The sequence below is a fragment of the Monodelphis domestica genome, chromosome 1, assembly GCF_027887165.1.
Source record: "Monodelphis domestica isolate mMonDom1 chromosome 1, mMonDom1.pri, whole genome shotgun sequence".
NCBI classification, from domain to species: Eukaryota; Metazoa; Chordata; class Mammalia; order Didelphimorphia; family Didelphidae; genus Monodelphis; species Monodelphis domestica.
This window is the reverse complement of record NC_077227.1, coordinates 397,079,096-397,102,178: the sequence shown is the minus strand read 5'-3', so window position 1 is coordinate 397,102,178 and position 23,083 is coordinate 397,079,096. Positions and strand designations below refer to the sequence as shown.

Below are 23,083 nucleotides of genomic sequence, written 5' to 3'. Positions count from 1 at the left end.
GTGTCTGTATTATCTTTAAAAAAGAAATTTCAATCCTGGAGGCAGCTGGGTGGCTCAGTGGATTGAGAGCCAGACGTGGAGACAGGAGTTTCCTAGGTTCAAATCTGGCCTCCAACACTTCCCAGCTGTGTGACCCTGGGCAAGTCACTTGACCCCCATTGCCTAGCCCTTACTGCTCTTCTGCCTTGGAACCAATACACAGTATTGACTCCAAGACAGAAGGTAAGGGTTTAAAAAAAAAAATTAAATCCTCAGGAATCTCTCCAGCTCAAGGGGGCTCTTTCTAGTTTCAACATCTCATAGGGATGATTTGATACAAGATAAAAGACACATCTGTAGAGAACCAAAGTTACATTTGTAATCCCTACTACTTCAGTACCTAATTGGCTATGATCGAAATCCAGAATGTGCATCAGCACTTAACACAGTAGTTGGTGGCCACCTTAAGAGCTGCCCTTTGGATTCCTAATTGAGATATTAATTCACGTATGAAGGAGCTATTTTCCTGAGTTCCTGCCCACATTCTTTTTCATAAAAGCATCCTTAACGTCACTCTTTAAGGATTATGACAACCTCTGAGCCCTGGTTGGGAGAATGGTCCCACTCTCTTTGCAATTCCTCTTTCTCCTCTGGAAAGGTGAAACACTGCTGATACTCTTCCCTGCCTCGATTTTCAGCTCAATCATCCGGAGCTTGTGGAAGGCCTTATGCTCATCAACATTGACCCCTGCGCCAAAGGCTGGATTGACTGGGCAACCTCCAAGGTAAGTGTCCATTCTGAGTATCCAGTCGCTCACCTACCCGTGTGTTTCTTAAAGATTTTTGTCCTTGCCAGAGGACATATCGACTTTGGCATTTGCTCTTTTAAAAAAGAAGAAATTCCTGCTTTCAGATATATTTGTCAGGATTCAGGCAAAGGTACCAAGCTGAGTCAAATCTATTCATACAGTGTCTTACACTGTTGTCCACTAGAGTGGGGTAGCGAGGAAATCATCTCTATATATTCATGGAACTCATTCATGCTAGAATAAATTCAAGGGTTTTTTTTTTTAATTATTGGAAAAATTATTTTGAAACAAGTTTTCCTTGACTTCTAAAATTTCCAAGTATTACTGCCAAAAGAATGGCAGCCGCTTAAATCAATGGTGGTATGGAATTTGCTATAATAGTATTTAAAAAGACTGAACATAAGTTCTATCATTCTTTTCTTAAAAAGCCCTTACCTTCCATCTTAGATCCATACTAAGTTCAGGTTCCAAAGCAGAAGAGCAGTAAGGACTAAGCAGTGGGAGTTAAGTGACTTACCCAGGTTCACACAGCTAGGAAGTGTCTGAGGCCACATTTGAATCCAGGACCTCCCATTTCTAAACCTGGCTCTGTAGCTATCCTAGCTGCCTCCTCCTTCCATCAAGCTTTAATCTGCTTCTCCACAACTTGCACATGTATTCCTAATTTCTACCTTGTGGAGCCAAGCAGAACATGGTCTTCCCTATTATAACCCCCCAGATCCTTGAAGACATCAGTCAAATCCCTTCCTAAGTTTATTTCTCTTCTCCAGGCCAAGCATTCCCTGTTCTTCACTGTTTGTGTGTCATGACTTTGAGACCCCTTCATCATTCTGATCTTTTTCTTTCAGACACTCTCTAGTTTATCAGTGCCCTTCCTCAAATATAGTGCCCAGAACAGCTCATACTTAGTTGTATTCTGACTAAGGCAAACATGGGAATAGGACCATTATCTTCAGCTATGACAAGACAGAAATGTGGGCTACAGGGTAGTAGATTTAGATAGAATTTTATTCTATTGTTTAAATTGCTAGATCCAAAGAACAGTCTATAATGCTTCAGTGTCCTCTTGGTTGGGTCTCTAGAAGAGTATCCTGGGCCAAGAGTAGATTCCCTAGGATACTCCACCAAATAACTAGGTCTTCCAGATTCTAAGTTCAATTTTCTATCTACTTACTGTGCCATATCATTGCCTCCACTACAAGAATTGGCATGAGAGACCTTATTTAAATGCTTTATAAATATATAGATAGGATACAGCTATAGCATTTTCCTGATCTAATAAAGTAATCTTGTTTGAAAAGGAAATCAGGTGGGCCTGGGGTGACCTATCTTTATTAAAGCTGAAGTTCTTTGTAGTCACTTCCTTTTCTACAAGTTTACTAAGCATCCATTTAGTAATTATATAATAATAAAAATTAGTAGAATTTTGCCATGAATCAGAGGCAGCCTCATTAGTCTGTAGTTGTATTGACTCCTTTCTCTTCCCTTTAGATCAGGAAGGACAGAACAAAAACGACAGGAAGCTAGCATCTAAGATAAATAATAACACTGCCTGGCCCTAATTTCAAGATGCCAGCCCAGATGAACTATATCAGAACACTTAAAGAATGGGCAGGTGTGATCACAGAGAAGATATTGTCTCTAAAAGATTTTTGAAAGATTGTAGAGAAAATAGAAAAAAATAACTGTAGGATTAGAGAAAGACTCATGAGGTCATAGATGTTGTATTTTCCTCCCCAGAGTTGAGTAGCTCTGACCTTGGTTATCATTGTCCCATCCCAACAGAGCAGTCCCCCTGTCCTTTCTTTGATCCTCTTTTTCCCAATATGGCTTTTAAAAAATACCTTTTTTTAATTGTCCTTGACATTTCTGACCAACATAAGATCATTCTGAGCTATGGAAATTCTGAAACCATCCTACAGGCTTGTGCCATTCATGCAGGACTTTTCATTTTCCCTTCCCCGCTATTCTCTTTGTTCTGTGTGTCTGTTAAAAATCTACATGGTTGTTTTAAAAAAAAACACACAACAACAACATGGTTCACTTAGTTCCCTTTATATCCACCACCTCCATTTCTTTAGACAGTTCCCTCTTTTCATTCTCATTAGAATCTTTTTTTTTAATTTATGTCCTCAAAATTCCATTCTGGGGGTGTTTTCCATCCTTCCTAAAGGGTCTTTCCCTTTAAAATGTTAATCCATGGGAGTTTAGCACTCCTTTACCTGAGTAGATACTTTGAAATCTTTTCTCCCAAAATCTAGAGCAGACATCAGCAATGCTTGGCCCAAAGGCCAAATCCTGCCCTTTGGGAACAAAGAATGGTTTTTGCTTTTTAAATGCAACAAAACTTTATTTAAAAATCATTTTGAACAGTTGTCTGTTTGAAAGCAGGCCGCATAAAGACATGTAGGGAGCTCAGTGGATTGAGAGCCAGACCTGGAGTTGAGAAGACCTGGCTTCAGATCTGGGCCTCAGACTTATCTTAGCTGTATAACCTTAGGCAAGTCACTTAATCTCTATTACCCAGGCTTTTCTTGCTGCTCTTCTGTCTTAAATTGCAAGGATATTTCAGAGCCTTCAATCTCATGTATCCTTGTAGATGGGGTCTGCGAATCTCATGAGCCTGCAGACGGTGTTCTTAAGTGATTTATAATACCAACTCTGAGACTCCAGAGTAGCTTCCCCTTCCCCCAATGAATTCCAGTAGTCCTTTGGGATGTTTGTGCTTTGTTACACTTAGTGTTGTATTCATTTTTAAGCCTCTTCTCTCTAAATAACTCACTCCGCCTCACTAGGCTAGTGTATCAGTGTCTTATATATCTTTGTATCTCCTCTCATGATCACACCCAGCTCAGAATGACTTTTCAGACATAGCGGGCTCTTAATAAATGTTGAGTTGAAAGTGTGAGTTCTGGGACAGTAAAGTAAGTCAGTGGATCAAGAGCCAAGTCTGGAGACAAGACGTCCTGAATTCAAATTTGGTTTGAAGACACTTCTTATCTATGTGACTCACTTACCCTAATTACCTAGAATTTTTTTTAGAAGTACAAATTGCATCACCAAGAAGTTCTAATATCTCAGCTTTTTAAATCATAAATCACATCTTTGCTACCTATGGGCCATAGATAACCAGCTCATCAGAAGATTCCTGGAGATGCTCAGCACCTCTGTCCCATACTAATGTATTTTTTCTTCTCCTTGCTATTCATTTTTGCCTTGGGGAATGGGGTAGAAATTTAGGTGATGTCAAAACAAAGGGCCAATAAAAAATCAGGTGACATTTAATTTCCTTCTTTCTAGTTCTCAGGCTGGACAACCAACATCGTAGACATTATTTTGGCTCACCACTTTGGGCAGGTAAGCATGAGGGTTAACACATACCACTTCTAACTTGGAAGTTCTGTAACAAATGGCAGGATCTACATCATGCAGTTTGGCTCTGTGTGAATTTCTCCACAAGCAAAAAATTACTCCACTCCACAGACTCCAAAGCATTGAGCCTGCCTTCTATTTCCCCAGGTATTAGTATGAGATCATAGGAGGTGGAAAGACCTCCAATAATGGCCACAATACATAATACTGTACTACAGCTGCAGGAAATACTATAATTAAAAAGATACATTTGATCTAGAGACACTCAGAACTCTGAGACAGTTGGAAGAGCGTCTCACCAATGCCAGGTGGCCCTTCAAGAGACTTAAGAGAAAGGCGTGTTGCCATTGGCCAAGTTTAAGTTCTTTATTGGGTTTCTTTTAGAGGCAGAATAAGATTTATAAAAGTTTTGTGGAAATGACACACATTTACAGAGTGGAATTTGAAGAAAAGGGATGTGCAATTTATGGGAAGAAGTGAAGGAGTCATAGAAAAGCCATGGAAAACATGAGAAAGTAGGCAGGCAAATCAAGGGTCCGGTGCTCTGTGATATTAAGGAAGAACCAGTGCAGGACAGTAAGACTAGCAGAGACAGGAATCAAATTGATTCAGCTGTGACCACCAGAATTAGGTTCACTAATTTTTGAGTGAGTTACCTCTTTATCCAAGTCTCCCATGAAATTCAAAGAATCATAGGAAAGTGATTGCCATGTACATACATATTTTGTATAAATGAAGATTGATTTTGATGTCAGATCAAAAACTTTTAGAGTATCAAAGGAAAGCTATAGATGACAAGGACAAGGCCCTAATCTTCTGAGACTTACATAGGAAAGGAGCTTGATCACGTGTGCATGGTGATGATTTATATGTAGCTTTGAACTGTTCTCATCACAACTCTTATAGAGTGCTAGTACAGATAAGGGTTTCCCTTGCACATTGAGACTTTTCTCATTGTGGTTTCAATGTATTGCAAAGCATAAGAAATGAAATGGGAATTTGGGGGAAGTTTTGCAGAAGCAGCAGGTGACACATGTAGATTACACAGAAACAGTTTAGAAACTTAGAAATACATAAAATATATGGATAGTATTGTATAATATCATTATATTTTGTTTTTTGATACCATAAATATGCATTATTTCTTTTACCATAAATACATTATAAAAGAAAATATTCACCACATTGTCCTCATTTTATAGATGAGGAAACTGGGTCTTTTAAGGTAGTGAAATCGTGATTTCCCGTGATCCCATAGGTGATATGAAGGGGGTTTCTGCCTCTTTAAATCCAATACTTCTCCCACCATACTTCACTGCCTTTCTGAATAAACCCAGTATGACATTTCTTATTTTCTTTTTAATTTTAGAATAGACAAAACTAGAAAGAGAAATCCCATTCAAAATCACCTTAGACAAAATAAAATACCTAGGAATCTACCTCTCGAGACAAACACAGGAACTATATGAACACAACTACAAAACACTTTCCACACAACTAAAACTTGACTTGAGCAATTGGAAAAACATTAACTGCTCACGGATAGGATGAGCCAATATAATAAAAATGACCATCCTACCCAAACTTTTCTATCTATTTAGTGCCATACCCATTGAACTCCCAAAAAATTTCTTTACTGATTTAGAAAAAAACATAACAAAGTTCATTTGGAATAACAAAGGATCAAGGATATCCAGAGAAATAATGGGGAAAAAAGCACAAATGATGGGGACCTTGCAGACCCAGACCTTAAACTATATTACAAAGCAGCAGTCATCAAAACAATTTGGTACTGGCTAAGAGACAGAAAGGAAGACCAGTGGAATAGACTGGGGGCAAGCGACTTCAGCAAGACAGTATACGATAAACCCAAAGATCCCAGCTTTTGGGACAAAAATCCACTATTCGATAAAAACTGCTGGGAAAATTGGAAGACAGTGGGGGAGAGATTAGGAATTGATCAACACCTCACACCCTACACCAAGATAAATTCAAAATGGGTGAATGACTTAAACATAAAGAAGGAAACCATAAGTAAATTGGGTAAACACAGAATAGTATACATGTCAGACCTTTGGGAGGGGAAAGACTTTAAAACCAAGCAAGACATAGAAAGAATCACAAAATGTAAAATAAATAATTTCGACTACATCAAATTAAAAAGGTTTTGTACAAGCAAAACCAATGTAACTAAAATCAGAAGGGAAACAACAAATTGGGGAAAAAATCTTCATAGAAACCTCTGACAAAGGTTTAATTACCCAAATTTATAAAGAGCTAAATCAATTGTACAAAAAAATCAAGCCATTCTCCAATTGATAAATAAATGGGCAAGGGACATGAATAGACAATTTTCAGATAAAGAAATCAAAACTATCAATAAGCACATGAAAAAGTGTTCTAAATCTCTTATAATCAGAGAGATGCAAATCAAAACAACTCTGAGGTATCACCTCACACCTAGCAGATTGGCTAACATGAGAGAAAAGGAAAGTAATGAATGCTGGAGGGAATGTGGCAAAGTTGGGACATTAATTCATTGCTGGTGGAGTTGTGAACTGACTCAACCATTCTGGAGGGCAATTTGGAACTATGCCCAAAGGGTGATAAAAGACTGTCTGCCCTTTGATCCAGCCATAGCACTGCTGGGTTTGTACCCCAAAGAGATAATGGACAAAAAGACTTGTACAAGAATATTCATAGCTGCGCTCTTTGTGGTGGCCAAAAATTGGAAAATGAGGGGATGCCCTTCAATTGGGGAATGGCTGAACAAATTGTGGAATATGTTGGCGATGGAATACTATTGTGCTCAAAGGAATAATAAAGTGGAGGAATTCCATGGAGACTGGAACAACCTCCAGGAAGTGATGCAGAGCGAGAGGAGCAGAACCAGGAGAACATTGTACACAGAGACAAACACACTGTGGTATAATCGAACGTAATGGACTTCTCCATTAGTAGCGGTATAATGTCCCTGAACAATCTGCAGGGATCTAGGAGAAAAACACTATTCATATGCAGAAGACAAACTGTGGGAGTAGAAACACCGAGGAAGAGCAACTGCCTGACCACAGTGGTTGAGGGGACATGACAGAGGAGAGACTCTAAACGAAACTCTAATGCAAATATTAACAACATGGCAATGGGTTCAAATCAAGAACACATGTGACACCCAGTGGAATCACGCGTCGGCTATGGGGGGTGGGGGGGGAGGAAAAGAAAATGATCTTTGTCTCTAATGAATAATGCTTGGAAATGATCAAATAAAATATTATTTAAAGAAAAAAATTTTAGAATAGACTCATTTTCTGGGTCTGTATGAGAACAGGCCTGAATTATGTCTCGCTTCAAAAGGTTAAATCTAAAGATGAATTCAGTGATTCCTACACACCAAGAAGTCTGTCAGCATAGTGCTCTGTTCACCTCTCACTCCTGAGAAAGAAAGGCGCATAGAAGGCTTAAATTAGTTCAGTTCATTGAGGATGAACACTACCTGTGTTCATGTGAGGTGAAGTGAGTTATTTCCTAGCTTGGCATTCACCTGTACCATGTCTTCTCTCTCTTAGGAAGAACTGCAGGCCAATCTTGACCTGATCCAGACATATCGACTCCACATTGCTCAAGACATTAACCAAGAAAACCTACAGCTGTTCTTGGGATCATATAATAGGTACAAAATCTATCCAATGATAAATTCAGCCTAAGAAGGCACTGTATAGAAGCAGAGGGATGAGAAAACAAAGATTTCTGCTTCTGTTATATTTGGTTGGTTTGCTGTTACACAGATTTACCTTCCACAGCAACAAACTTTTTCACTAAAAAGGAGACAGTGGCAGTCTCAACCAAACTGATTGGAGATGTAGGGTTGTATCAGCTCTTTGTCCTTTTATATAGGCAATGATTTAAAAACATAAGAATGAATAGAAAGAAGAAAGAGGAACATTATGCTTTGAGATCTCCTTTTTTTCTTTTCCACTGCCTTACTGTAATCTTCCTACTTTGGGTATGAAGGAACTTGTTTTGTTTGTTTAATTTACAACAAAAACACAGAAGAAAAGGAAGTTTAGGAGGAAGCACAGATAAGCAGGACAGTTTTGAAAGTAATATGTTGTTTATTTTTTGCTATTTTTTTAAGGTATTAAATGTTTTTTCCCCAATTACATGTAAAAACAGGTTCCAACATTTTTCAGAGAATATTGAATCTCAAATTCTATCCGTTCCCCCCCCCCCCCCCCAAAATCCCCATCCGATGGAAGGACAATCTCCTGCAGATTTTACTTGTGTTTTTGCTACATTTTTAAAGCAAGCCATGTGGAATAGATTTGTTTTTATTTATATATAAATAAATATAATAATATGTAAAATAAAGAGGGTTATGTATGTAAATCTTTATGTTCATATATATCAAAATGCTATTTTTCACTTAAGTTTAGATTTTAATAAAATTTTTAAAAAGTGATTAATAGATGATTTTTCCATTTCAGTTCTGTGTAAAATGATGAAACCCAGGCTCATTATTTAGGAGATTAAGGAATTGGCTTGATTGACTGCAAGCGTTTTTAAAATATTTTGAATGAAAAAGGAATTAAATTTGATCTGCTTGGCCCAAGAAGGCTGTACTTAGAGCTGTGGGTAGAATCAGTGAAATAATAAACTTAGAACTAGCCTGGCTCTGTGCTGAGTTCTGTGATAAAAATTCATAGGCATAAACTGTCCTTCCCCTCAAAGAATTTACCACTAACTAGGATTGGGGAGTGGTGACCAGGCTAAGATAGTTTACTAGCTGCTAGGAGGAGAGGAGAGCCTTAGGGACACCTTTTTATGGAGCTGTGCAAGTAATGATTTGATTTTGGTTCCAGAACTGAAAAGGGGAGGATTTTGAGGGGAGAGTGGGGTGGAAAGTGAAGCAAAAGTGTGTCCTTGTAGCCTAGTTGACCCCTGTAAAACCACTGTGAACAGTGGCTCCTCAGCTGAAGAAGAAAACAGATTTAAGCTCAGTGTAAACTTTCTAATTACTACTCTTTTGAATGGATTGTCTTAGGGGTGGAATTGGGTTTATACCAGCTAGAGATATTCAACTAGAGGCTGCAGAGCCACTTTGGGGTCCCAGTTAAACTATGGATCCCAGAATTTGCGAAACTTCTGCTGTCATAACTCGGTCTAACTAGCATTGCTTTGTTTGATACACTCAGCCGCAGAGATCTGGAGATTGAGAGGCCTGTTCTGGGCGTTAATGACAACAGAACAAAAACTCTGAAGTAAGTGCCATCACATTCCCCATGTCAGTGTTCACACTTAGTATTCTTTCTCTCTCTCTCTCTCTCTCTCTCTCTCCCCCTTCCCCTTTCTCTCCTTTCTCCTCCTCTCCTCTATTCCATCTTCTCTTTTCCTTCTCTCTGCCTCCTTGTTCTTCTGCTCTCTCCTCTCCCTCTTCTCTATTCTCTCTTCTCTCTTTTTCTCCTCCTTCTTTGAGCTCTTCCTCAGACTAATTCAGTATTCAAGATTACAATCATGTGCATCCTCTTGTCTCTAAGCCTCCCTCCTCCTCTGGTTTTCCCTTAGGTGTCCTACATTATTGGTGGTGGGAGATAGCTCGCCTGCAGTTGAAGCTGTGGTACGTGTGTGCATGGTCTTGCATCCCCTCTCTCCTTCAGGTTTAAAGTTTGTTACTTATTTGCTTTACACAGATAGCTAACTGAACCCTGTGTCCCTCAGACCGTATTTGGTACCCAGGCCTGGAGAGAGCAGTCAGCCCTTGTGCTTGGGGATGCACATTTACAGCTCTAGTCAGCATTCTTTGGGGTCAGAATGCTGGCTAAAAGCCAACCAGTCCTCCTGTCCCCCACCCCCCTTAACAAAGAGCTGTCGTCAAGCCACTTTATTTCCACCTCCATCTTTTTCACACCCATGGCATGTTTGGCTTAATTTTTACACAAATCCATGCTTATGGGATTTCCCCCAATGACCTTGTCTTGGATAGAGATGGCGGGTTTTCCAAATGTGAGAAGCAGGCCATCAGCAAGGTGAGAGAGGTGACACTGAGGAGCGACTGTGAGCACTTTCCCACCTGACCATAAGCCTACATTTGTAGGCTGGAGTATGTACATGGCGGCAGAACCACCAGAGCATTCTGAAACAACACTACCATTCATGCTAACCACACTGAGAGAAAGAACCATGGGAGTAGAAATGCAAAAACAGAATATGACATCACTTATCACATGTATATATGGGGGTGTCATTTGGGGCTTTGGCTTTAAAAGATGGCTCTATAGCAAAAATGAATCCTATGGAAATAGGTCTCAAGTGACATTTGTACAACCCAGTGGAATTGCTTGTTGGTTCTGGCAGGGGGAGGGAAAGAAAATGAATCGTGGAAACATAGACAAATATTTTAAAATTAAAAAAAATACTACCATTTGTATAGAAATCAAACAAACTCATTAGCCCCAGTAACCCCTGTTCATAGTGATGGACTGAAGTTAACAAGAAAAGGTTAGGTTCGATTTCATATATTCCGTTCAAGAAAGCAGGCAAGCAGGGGCAGCCAGGTGACTCATTGGATAGAGAGCCCGGCCTAGAGATGGTTTGATCCTGAGTTCAAAATCTGGCCTAGATGTATGTCTCAAGGCTGGTCACTTAACTCTGATCACCTAGCCCTTGCCGCTCTTCTACCTTGAAACAAAAACTTTGTATCAATTCTAGGAAAAAAGGAAGGATTTTTAAAGAGAAAAAAGAAAGCTAAGCAGGGAGAAGGTCAGTGTAGACAACCGTTCCTCAGACCAATAGAGCCTTCCTTTCAAGTTTCGATTTCCTTCACTCTTGGCCTTATAAGAGAAAAGGGTCACATTTTTCAGGTTCCAGTCTGAGTTCTTTGTTTTTGGTATTATCCCAGACTGACCTTCTGTTGTTTCATTTATCTGAGCATCTCTGTGTCCTTTAGGTTGAATGCAACGCTCGCCTGGACCCTATGAACACAACCCTACTGAAGGTAAGGACAGCAGGCTCACTGCCTGAAAGGAGGCCAGCTAACACTTGAACGAGGTGGTAGCTACTTGTCCATTTTCCCTTCAGTTGGCCAGACCCTAATGCGCTCTGAACTGGATCTTGCTCATTGGGAGCTTCCACCTTCCCTACGATGGTGAAAGCAGATGTGTTTCTACTCCAGCTAATGCTTATCCAGAGTAGTTGAAGGCTTACTGGTATCCCAATAGGTCTACTCTGTTTTAATTGCACCTCAAACTAGATTCTCTTTATTGCTTGCAGAATGACTAAGCTCTGCTTGTATGTTGAAAACCCCCAGAGATTTTTTTTCCTGGTGCAATTTGCCCAAATGTTTGTGTAGTCTAACACATCCCTTCCGGGTTAATATCAGGTTAAGGCTGGCTGCTTCTTTATCCACTCTTTGGAAGGTCCATATTCCCTTCCCTTCCTCCTACCTGTACCTGAAAACAGGTGTTCTCACAGAAATCTTCTGAAGTTGCTGGACTTAGACACACATGAAATGACTGACTACAAAAACAGCAAGCAGCCAGAGATTCTCAAAGAAGTCATCATCTGGGCACTGTTCCAGAATGAAACCACATGATTCTAGAATATGCAGCTACAATGTGCAGCGCCATCTGGAAACAGCCTGCATTCCTGTCATGCTCCAGGCTTTGTAAAACGTTTGTCTCAACAAGGACCCTCCAAGGCCAGGAGCCCAAATATTTTTCCTTCCCATTTTACAGATGATAAAATCAAGGCTCAGAGCAATCCATGGATTTACTGCCGACTCCAAGAAAATTTTCCATTTTATTACCCTTATACTTAAGACACTACCACATAAGATATGATTGAGGATGTAGACTCTAAACAATCACTCTAGTGCAAATAATACAGAAATAGGTCTTGATCAATGACACATGTAAAACCCAGTGGAACTGCTCATTGGCTATGGAAGGAAAGAGGGGAGAGAAAAAACATGACTCATAACCATGGAAAATACTAAAATAATTAATGAAAAATTTGCAAATCCAACGAGGGGATAGGAACAGTAATAATAATGCTAATAATAGCTGGCATTTCTGGATCATCTACTGTCTGTCAGACACATCATGACAAGTTTAAACTAAGTTTGTAAACTCAACAGTTCACAAGTACTGACTCATCGAGTCCTCATGACAATCCTAGGAGGTAGGGGCTGTTTCTTTATCCCAGTTTTTACAGCTAAGGAAACTGAAGCAGAGGCTGGCTGACTTGCCTGGAGTCACACAGCTAGTTTTGAATTCAGATCTTCCAAGCTCCAGGCCTCTGTGCCACCAGCTGCCCAAATCAAATTTGGGGTGATCTTTTTGCATCTTTATTATTGTCTGTAAAGATTGTCTCGCAGCCTGGGAGGAGACCTTCACACCTATTTGGTGAATGAACAGAGTGACTTGCCTCCGGCCACTTTGGCTTTTGAAAGTGAGTTTCTTCCTCAGATGGGGAGACCACCCTTTGTCATGGTGGTGGTGAAACTGGCAGCCTCTGAAAGAAAACTTGTCCCAAGCCTGCAAGTTAGTCTGTTGTGTGTTGCCGCCTCAGAAGGTTTAGGACTCTTCCATCCAGCTCAGAGACTGTTCTTGTCTCGGTGTGGGGAGAATGCACCCTTTGCTTCAGCCCATCCGTAATAGAAGCCTCTGGGTGAAATCAATCCCAGCCCTCACTGGGGAGCGTGGGGATGGGCAGGCAGGCATGGAGTGGCACAAGGGTAAGAAGCAGAAGCAGAGGCTAACGTAGTCCCTCTTTCTCTTTGTCTAGATGGCAGACTGTGGAGGATTGCCTCAAGTGGTCCAGGTAATGACAGCAGCCAAAGATGACTTGGTTTTGCTTCCCACCATCCGAGGAGCTGTCTGAACTAATGCCTTCTCCCTTTGTTCCCTTAGCCTGGGAAGTTGACTGAAGCCTTCAAATACTTTGTGCAGGGAATGGGCTATAGTAAGTAATAATACCTCACTTTGGATCTGGGGAGGGAGACAATTGTAGCCCAGGGTGTCACCAGTAATCCAGAGAGCACAGGGCACCCAGTGAAATGCAGCACCCCTCTGTGGGCCTTTTGTGCCTCCCAGTGCCAAGGCAATTAGAAGCCAAAATCCCAAATTCATCACAACTATTAATTAACAAAAGAGGTCGAGTGCTGCGGCTGGAGGGTGCAATCACAGTGATGAAAGGACCCTGGTCTTCTGGGGGAAATAACCTGTTGCTGGATAACTAAATACAAGGTCATTTGAGGAGGGAGAGAACACTAAAAACTGGAGGGATCAGGGAAAGGCTTCATGGAGGAGGTATCTACAGACCTTTTGGTGATCCAGAATTTGTATGGAGTGCTCAAGCGTGGCCAGGTACAAGCCCTCTTTATAGAGCTTGTTCTGGGCTCAAAGAGCTTCTTTCCCCAGCAGTCCCCTAGGGTGTCATTCAGGAAAGGGATACAGTTTGGAACTCGGTACATCCTTTTAGACCCAGATCTGGTTCTTGATAAGGCACCTTAGCAGTCCTCTTATTTTGCAGATGAAACACCCGAGTCTCAGGGACGTTGTATAACTTGTTCCTGAGGACCACCACTCTGGTTCCTTTCCAGCATACCACTGTGGAAACATTCTTAGTTATACCTACTTTCACATTACAGGGACACATCATGGCTTGGCTTGGGCCCTGCTTCAAGGACTTTCCCAGGGAACGCGCCTCGGGGAACCCCCCTGTATGGCAGTATAATCTTAGGGAGAGCAGAGGAATAAGTATTTTCAGCACAGAGAGACCAAGCCCGGTTCCTTCTGGAAGTTTGGACCAGGAAGGCCCCAAAACATTTGAGACCAGCAGTTCTCGGGGCCCAGGACACAGCCCAGCAGAGTGCTTAGATCCTGTGTGGTCTGGAGTGGTTATGTCACTAAATCCAGATTCCTTCGGCTTTTACATTAAAATCTGCGTTTTCTTTGCCTGTCCTTTTTTTGGCCCCTTTTCTTAGGGGATAGTGAACCGTCTAGCCCTGCCTTTCACTAACTTCTTTTAGTACAGATATAAACCTTGGCGACTCATTGTAGGGAATAGGAAAATTACTTCCTTTCCATTTGGAAAAGAAAAAAAGGGTCTATTTGAAAAGCATCAAGCGTGAAGGTAACATTAGTAACAGAACCCAACTGTTCTGCTTTTTAGAAGCAGCCTAGAAGGCCTCTTGGCATTTTAAGGTAACTAACACTCCTTCTCCTATATCCCATCCTGCTTCCAGTCCCGTATGTGCAGCTCAGCCACCTGAGCACCGAGTCAGGTACCTTCCTCCATGCCAGCCTTTGCCCCTCTTCTCCCCACAACGCTCTCCTGGCTGCCTTGGCTGCCTGCAGCATGTGTCAGCAGTCTTCCTGGGCAGTGGGAGCCCGATAGAACGCGGCTCCTTCCATCCCCAAGTCAGTCATTCTGGGCCCGAGCGCTCCCGAGGACACAGCTCATAGCAGTGCGGCCAGCCACTCGAGCTCCTCTTCCTCCGCCCCTCCTTGAAAGGAGACCGGACTGTGGGGGCGGCCCAGGACCCTCCACAAGGGGCCGTGCCAGCCGCAGGCCCCCTGCGCCAGACCTGAGTAGCGGGCGCCGGCAGTGGCGGGGCCGGTCCCTCCGCCCTCCTGCTGGGTTAGCGGGGTCGGGGCCAGAGGGCCTCTCCCCTGTTACCACACCCATCGAGACCCTCGTTGTATCGGGCTGGCGCTGTCTTTGCGAGACTCTGACTTACTCTTGTGCGTGTGTGCTCCTCGGTTCCGTGTTGCATGCACTCAGATTGTAGTCCCCTAGACGTAGGCCCACGCCTCCTCCCTGCTGATCTCGGTCACGTGGCGGGGGGTCCGGTCCTGCTGCTCGGACCCCGCCCAGGAAATGTCCGTGGGGCTCTAGAAGGCCCGGTGAGTGACCCTCGCCCTTTCGCTCTTCTTTGCTCTCGCAGTTCCGTCGGCCAGCATGACCCGGCTCCTCCGCTCACGTACTCACTCCACGTCGAGCATAGGCTCCGGAGAAAGCCTCTACAGTCGGTCTCTCGCCAGCACGCAGTCAGAGGGAACCCCGGGAGCCCTTGAGTCCGCCGACATCCTAGACAGACCGCAGACCATGGAGGTGTCCTGCTAAGCAGATGCGCCTCTTCTGGACTCATCCGAGTCCCCAGCTGACCCCCCGCCCCCATAATATAGCATTTCATCCAGGAAACTGGCACTTCCTGTCCTGACTCATGCATGGCCACCTGTAACCTCTTTGTTAGCCTGGATTGAGGATTCTTTTAGCCTTTCTTTTGTACATATCCAGTGACAGCCCCATGGTCACATAACATTCCAGTCTTAGCAGATAATGTCCTTGCCAGCTTTCCCTGTGCTTCCTCAACTATATATCAGATAAGATTCTCTGATCCCAGTTCTCCGTGCGTGTGAGTGGTGTGAAAGCGTGCGTGCGTGAGTGTGAGTGTAGTTCTGTGAATTTAGAATCACTTTCTTGTTGAGCTTCTGCGAAGGAAAACAAGGGACTTGTTCTTTCCTGTCTGTTCTCAGTGGTGTTTTCAGGAGAGAAAACGCAGAACAAACTTCGTTCGGTTAGGCCAGCAAGCGCGCTTGTGCTGTGTAGCGCTCACTTCCGTGACGTTGGTTTGCGAGCTTACGTGAATTCAGAGTAGTGCTGAGGAATAGAAAAGGTCAGATTTTGCATTTGTACCTCTCCTTAAGGATAAAGGGAAAGCCTCTTGCACATAGAGGAAAGAGAGGCCAGCCTGGTGCTTCTGTTCAAGTGAATCCACATACACTATTTATTCTCCAGCCAAAAAAGTGGGAGCAAGTATTCTCCCCCAAGAGCCTATGAGCAGGGGCAGTCCTGATGCAGTGGAGTCGTTTTTAAAGCCGCACGTATACTTGCCAGACTGGCTGCGGAGCGGAAGGGACGGTTGTTCAGACGACTCGGGAGAAGCCCTCCCGTGCCCGGCGAGGGGGGCTCCTCCAGATTACAGTCCACCTCTTCCAACCAAATGGGAGGCCATGGATGAAAGGAGTTCTGTAGGCGTTGCGGTGGTACCCAAACATCACTGTGTTCAGGCAGACCTTATGCAAACTCCATTAAAAATGACATTAAAAACAAGTGTCTGAAAGATCCTTTGCCTCGTGACCTCCCTTTTTGTGAGCAGGAAGGTGCTTCCAAGGGGAAATCTTCCCCCCGGTCTTGCGTGGAGAGAGCCCCAGCGCAAGGCCCCGCCCTGCCTTTCTCGATGACAAATTCGTTGCCCAGGTGGCTGGGTGCTAAGCATGGGGGGCCTTTGGGAGTAGATGGCTTTAAACTGAAGAAATAGGAAAGGAGCCACTGCTAGAGTACAACTTTTTACAGATTATTAATAAAGCTCTATATGTCTCATTGTTACCTGGTTGCGTTCCCATTATTTCCCTCACTCAGACAACGGGCCGTAGGCAGCTCGTTTCCTGGGATGGCGACGACCCAAGAAGGGCAAAGGAAAGTGCATTTAGTTCTCATGAAGAGCTTTGTGTTCAGCGCCTTTTTACCTAAAATTCACCAACCCCCGACCTCGCAGAAGCACATGATCCTCGGGAGCCCAGAACCGCAAACCCACTCCAGAGAATCCATTCATACCCGCAGTAGGAGAGGACAAATGTGTGGAAGACGCCTAAGGCCACCCGTCACTTAAGATCCCCGCGGGAGGCTGTAGTGCGCGGCGAGTGGGGGCCGCAGGAAGGAGGGGGCCGCCCTGGACTGGGGCTCAGCTCTGGTCAGCACGTGGCCACAGATGACATCCGAGGCCCCCACCTCTCTGTGGCCGCAGAAGCGGCCTCTTCCCCTCGGCCTCCATCCTTCAGCCCTGCCTTCTGGGGACCAGTAGACAGGAAGCTAAATGATGTGCAGAGGGCCCGAGTGTAGGCGAGGTCTGACTGTTGTGGTCAGTGAGATGGGGCAGGGCGGGGGAGGTGAGGAGAGCGAGCCAGTGGGACATCTTGGGTAGAAGGAAAAACCAGTCACAGCTTCAGCCAGCCCAAATGTCACACCTTGGCCTCAGGCCCCAAACCAGGGCAGGCTTGAGTCCGTGGCAACCCCACTGACCCTGCAAAGACTGCACAGAGGTGTGAGGATGCAGAGAGCAGAAAGTGAGCTTAGACTCCGGCACCTCTTCCTCGGTGGGCCGCCTCCCCAAGCAACCACGTGGAGGAAGGGAAAAGCATGAAGCACCTACTATGTGCCTGGCACCGCGCTAAGCGTTTCACAAATATTCGTAGCTGAGGGGGAGGCTAGTATCCTCACTTTAGAATTGGGGAACCTGAGGCAAACGGATTCAGCGACTTCCCCGGGGTTACACAGCTAGTAAAGTCTGCGGCCAGAATTGAACTGGAACCTCCCCGACTCCCAGCCCAGCATTCTGCCGCCCCTCCTGGCCAGCTCTAGGTGAGGCTCAGTAGGTGTGAACACCCCCCCTCTTGCATCTCTCTTCTGCAGAGAGAAAATGGAATCCCTTTTGTGATTTCTGTTGAGGCTAAGCCTCCACTTCCATCTGACATGATAAATAGCTTTAGCTTTAAACTTAAATCTTGATTTTCTCTGCAAAGGAGAGACGAGACAGGCAGCAGGAAAGGAATTGGCAGGGTCCAGAGACACTAGATTCTCTGCTGCAGCTGCCAGTCATTCTCAGAGATTTCAGGAGAAATCAGGGCTGGAAGAGGCCCTTGAGGTCTCCAACCTCTGCCACGGGGTGGAATCCCTTCTGTCTTCTCTCCAGCCTCTGCTCGGAGGATCACCTGGGATGACCATTTTTGTGAGCTCTGATAGAAAGTTCTACCCTAGTTCTCTCTGGCGTTAAGCTCGTACATCCACCACCTCTGACACATGCTTCTGGCACACGCCCCTGAGACACCCAAGTCCCTGGAGCATTTTAATGTCAATAGTGCATTGTTTAATTCTTGTAACCAAGGAATAATGTTCTAAATTGACAATAAAATTTTCAAAAACAAAATAGTACAGTGTTCAGTCATGTCCAATTCTTCATGACCCCATTTGGAATTGACCAAGATCCAGGAGTGGCTTGCCATTTCCTTCTCTAGGACATTTTATAGGTGAGAAAACTGTGGCAAACAAGGTTAAGTGACTTGCCCAGGGTCACAAAGCTAATAATGGAGACCAAATTTGAACTCCTGTCTTCCTGACTCCAAGCTTCACATGCCACCTAGCTGCCCCAAAGATAATGATAAGCATTTATATAATGCTTTAAGGTTTGCTTAAAGCTTTTATATTGTTTTCTCATTTGTTCTTCACAATAACCCTTTGATGGAAGTTAGGTGACCTGCCCAGGGCCCTACAGCAAGTAAAGGTTTGAGGCTGGTCTTGAACCCAAGTCTATGTGACTCCAAGTACAATACCTCTCTCTCCACTATACTATCTAGTATATAGTAATAATAACATATAATGTATAGACAGGAACAAAAGGATTGCTTTTGTTAAGACACAAAAGGGCTTGTATTCTGGTTTTTGCCAAAATTCAAAGTTGGCATCCCAATTCTTCCAATTGCACTTTTGTCCTTCAGGCAATATTGCTTCCTAGCGGAGCTCTGCTCCCTAAATGAGCCCAGTCCACAAAATGAGATCAGTCTTGCTTTGGGCTCATGACAAGTGTGATGCTTTCTCCTCCAGAACAGGAACTCGTTGATGCATCTTAGGCTGTGCGCTGTCGTCAGAGGAAACCAGTGGTTCTGAGAACCACCGAGTCTGTCGTGTCAACTAAACACTCAAAGGAAGCCTCTGCCATCTCCTACTACATAGCCTGAAAGGAGAGCTTTAGGGGCTTTCAGCGGTTCTGGGCTCCCAGCCCAGAAGGACCAAGCCCGCAAGGCCTTCAGACTCAGTGATCCACAAGAAACCATCTGAACGGATGCTCCCAGGTTGACACAGAGGCTGCCATGAGCTATTGCAATCTGGGCCACCTCTAGGAATGCCTGGGTGGAGCGGCAAATCCGACAACCCAGTGTAGGGACCTGAGAAGGCTCTGTTGGACAGCCTAGCCCTGTAGGAGGAACTGCTCCAGCGACACCCTATAGTGCCTTTGTTAAGATTTCGCCACTTCTGACAATGAGATCCTGGTAAGTGCATTTGGTTTGGCTTGTCAAAGCAAAATGAGCAGGAGTGGGAAAGTATTTGTCCCCAAGCATGGTCACGTATGATCTACGGGATGGTATCAGGTATCCTCTGAGGGGCTTGGAATGTGGTCATATGGGAAAAGCAGAGCAGAAGGAGGAAGTCGCATTGTCCAGAATTCAACAGATGGAGTAGCCTCTGAGCCACTGCCATGGGGGCCAGCGATGGGATTCCCTGAATCCTGGAGCTGATGTTTCTCAAGGATGAAGGGCTCCTGTAGCAATTCCTGTGCCACCCATTAATTGCTATTTAGCACAACAGATATTTGTTGAGTGCCTACTAAGTGTAAGGTTCTGTTGCATGCTGGAAGAAAGAAAGTTTCAGCAAGACAAAGTCTACTAGGAACTAAGATAAATAATAAGGATATACAAAATTGGGCAAATGCACTAGAGGTTTCCAAAAAGGCATCCAGTGAGTTCAGTGGGGAATATCATCAACAGAGGACCACAGAAGGGTTCCTGAAGGAGGTTGCCGTGGTCAGGGTCCAGACTCACTTGCCACTCCAGGGTTCCCGACAGGTGGCAAATGATCAGTCAAAATAAATAAAATAAATAACAAATGGAAGACAGCTTAATCATAATGGCCATGGGATTGCTTTGCATCTCAGCTGCTCCGACATTCCCAGGCTTGCGATTTATTTTTATATCCATATTCTTGGCATGCAGGTATACAAAATCAAAGAGAGATCATTGGAAAAGTGATACATTGACTTTTAACAAATCACTTGATTAACATTCTATATTTTTGTATTGTGATTACAGACAGATTAAAGGTTGCACACAAGATAAATGATTTCATCACAGGTGGCTTAATTTTCTCATTACCCTGTGAGAAGTTTTGAGCTTACAAACAGTCAAGGAAAATTACGTATTGCTTTTAATAAAATGGAATAATTAATCAGTAGTTCTTAGAAGACAATTCAACAATCACATCATCTGAAGCTGAGGGGGTCTGGGAACACAATTCAAATTTAGACTGGTGGCTTCTAGGGAGTTCCTGAGTCACTGAGGCATACTGAAGCATGATGTACTTATCGCTTGGGCCTCTATGATTGATTTGTGTGCTGGCTTCATGAGAAAGTTTTGGGCTTGGCCTGTAGCTATGGTTTTGCTGGGAATTATGTACCTAAGTAAAAGTTACCCCATGATAGTCTTTTGGGATTGGGTTTGAGGGTCTGATCTTTTGGTGATGTTTTGGGGAATAAGGGTGCATGTGTTTTGTTCTTGCATTATTTCTTTTGAGACTAGGGGGAATAATAATCATGTCAATTCATAGGTAAGGGGCATTGATGAAAGAAGTCATGCAAGGGGGATAGAGTGGGCAGTCACATCTCACCAAGGACCACTCTGTGGTCTCCCCAGCTACCACACGTGACTCTGTCAAGGCGTCGTGGGCTGATGGCCCCGAGCAGGAGGTGGCATTTAAAATTGCTTCAAAGGATGGGTTGAAATTCAGTAGAAAAAGTAAGTGAATAGGGATTGTGTACTAGAGCAGAATACACTATGAGCAAAGTCTCAGGCAGATTGGTTAGGCATTATTTGTCCATTTTGGCTGGAACGAGGAATAATATGAGTAAAAAGGAAGTATGGCTCCATGAGGGGGGGAGGGGGTTGCTGTGTGGTGACTTTGAATGCCAGGCACAGAAATGTGAAATTTGCTAATATAATTAATGTGAGGCCATAGACCATAGGGAGACACTGCAAATGTTTGAGCCTCATGAGAAATGGCATGAATAGTTGTATGCATTTGAAAGATTATTTTGGCAACATTATCAAGTGTGGAATAAAGAGAGAATAAAAGGAGACAGATTAGTTCTGAGGCATCATGGGAATGGAAGGATGTGAATTCAAAATACGGAATCAGTAGGATTTAGTAACTAGATTGGATTCAATATCAAGCACCTACCATGGGCCAGGCACCATACCTACCAAGCAGCGGAGCCACAAAGACAAAAACCGACCAGTCCCTGTTCTTAGAAAGTCTATTTGTAACACATACACAAGCAAAATAAAATATATATGACAGAAATACTGGTAGAGGTTTTAAGAGGCAGGTATACCATATCAGATTAATTGTCATCTCGGGGTGGGGAGGGAAGGGAGGGAGGGAGGAAGAGAATTTGGATTATAAAACATCACAAAACAAGTGTTAAAAATTGTTCCTATGATGTACTTCTCTGCTAGCAGCAGTGCAATAATCCAGGACAATCTTGAGGGCCTTATGGGAAAGAACACTATCCACATCCAGAGGAAGAACTGTGGGAGCAGAAACACAGAAGAAAAACAACTGCTCGATCACAAGAGTCGAGGGGGATTTGATTGGGAATGTAGACTCTAAATGAACATCTTAGTGCAAACATCAACAACATGGAAATAGGTTTTGATCAATGACACATGTAAAACCCAGTGGAATTTAATTGCTCGTTGGCTAGGGGGGGAGGGGGACAGAGAACATGAATGAATCATGAAACCGTGGAAAAGTATTTTAAATTAATTAGACAATTTTTTAAAGCTTTTTGAAAATTTTATTTAGTCAATTTAGAATATTTTTCCATGGTTACAAGATTCCTGTTCTTTCCCTCCCCTCATCCCCCTCCTGTAGCCAACATGCAATTCCACTAGGTATTACATGTGTCCTTGATCAAGACCTATTTCCGTATTATTGATGTTTGCACTGGGATGCAAATTAACTAAAAAAACAACTTTTTTAAAAAGTTGTTCCTACATATAATTGGGAAGAAATATATTTTTAAAAAAAGATTACAGAGACGAGTATATTAACTGCTAAAAGGATGAGGAAAGGAGGTAGCTTGAGCTGAGCCTTCAAGGGATCTGGCAATCATAAAAGCCAGCTGTGGAGGAGAAGTGCCCCAGATATAAATAGAACATCCAGGGTTGCCCAGTGGCCAGAAGATGCAGGGTCAGGTACAGGGAGCCATGCATCCAGGAGAGTCTCATTCTAGCGTGGCTGGAACCCAGACTGAGGAAAGCTTGGAGAGAGACTGACAGTCACCGTGGGCAGATAGGGTGCAGTCAAATGATGAAGGACTTTTAAGCATCCAATAGAATCTGTATTTATCCTAGAGGCAATAGAAAACCTCTGAAGGGAATGTTCTTGAGCAAAGGAGTGACCACTGTACTTTAAGAATGTCTGGGGGCAGCTGGGTGGCTCAGTGGATTGAGACTCAAACCTAGAGACAGAAGGTCCTGGGTTCAAATCTGTCCTCAGACACTTTCTAGCTGAGTGACCTTGGGCAAGTCATTTAACCTCCACTGGCTAGTCATTACTGTTCTTCTGCCTTGGAACCCATACACAGTATTGATTCTAAGAGAGAAGGTGAGAGTTTGTTTTTTAATCCTAACTGTTAAAGATTGCACTGTGTAGGCAGTGACTGTTTATTAATACCCTGCATATGTACATCCCATGTAGGGTGACAATAAAATAACGGTCCTAAAGAAAGAAGATGGCAGAAAATGATCGCTAAGTAAAAATCTTATTTTTCTCTTGTTGTGGTCCAAAATATTCTTGAACCTCTCAGAATTTAGAAGCTAAATAAATCTACTCGTTTCCTTTTTTAAAAAATGTAACTGAACGAAATGCTAAATTTCAGTTGGTGTGGGTGAAAATTAAAATGACATTTTTTTCCTCTTCTAAGTATAAGGCCTCCCTCTAAAATCTACTTCTGGTGAAGAACTAGGCTAATGCTTTTATTTTACTGAAAAAGGGAACTGAGGTCCTAAGAGGGAAATCACTTGCTCAAG

At 43.4% G+C, this 23,083-nt stretch overlaps 2 protein-coding genes across 11 annotated transcripts in view; both read left to right on the top strand.

Annotated features, from left to right (window-relative positions):
• The window catches only part of NDRG3 (NDRG family member 3), a 69,151-nt gene extending 52,601 nt beyond the window's left edge, over nucleotides 1–16,550 (top strand). For 4 of the 10 annotated variants that reach the window (XM_007474294.3, XM_007474293.3, XM_007474291.3 and 1 more), the window contains 10 exons: nucleotides 678–764; nucleotides 4,089–4,145; nucleotides 7,727–7,830; nucleotides 9,353–9,418; nucleotides 9,723–9,774; nucleotides 11,104–11,151; nucleotides 12,942–12,977; nucleotides 13,067–13,118; nucleotides 14,404–14,442; nucleotides 15,106–16,550. In XM_007474294.3, the coding sequence (XP_007474356.1) occupies nucleotides 678–764; nucleotides 4,089–4,145; nucleotides 7,727–7,830; nucleotides 9,353–9,418; nucleotides 9,723–9,774; nucleotides 11,104–11,151; nucleotides 12,942–12,977; nucleotides 13,067–13,118; nucleotides 14,404–14,442; nucleotides 15,106–15,284 (720 nt within the window). In that variant the 3' untranslated portion in view covers nucleotides 15,285–16,550. Of the gene's footprint in view, nucleotides 1–677; nucleotides 765–4,088; nucleotides 4,146–7,726; nucleotides 7,831–9,352; nucleotides 9,419–9,722; nucleotides 9,775–11,103; nucleotides 11,152–12,941; nucleotides 12,978–13,066; nucleotides 13,119–13,806; nucleotides 14,120–14,403; nucleotides 14,443–15,105 lie in introns of those variants that run through there. The other 6 variants (XM_056811850.1, XM_007474295.3, XM_007474292.3 and 3 more) reach the window with 2 other exon arrangements.
• A 1,778-nt stretch (nucleotides 16,551–18,328) lies between these two features.
• The window catches only part of SLA2 (Src like adaptor 2), a 35,565-nt gene continuing 30,810 nt past the window's right edge, over nucleotides 18,329–23,083 (top strand). Inside the window, exon 1 of the mRNA XM_001381516.5 lies at nucleotides 18,329–19,267. The gene's annotated coding sequence lies outside the window, so the exon portion shown is untranslated. The remainder of the gene's footprint in view (nucleotides 19,268–23,083) is intronic.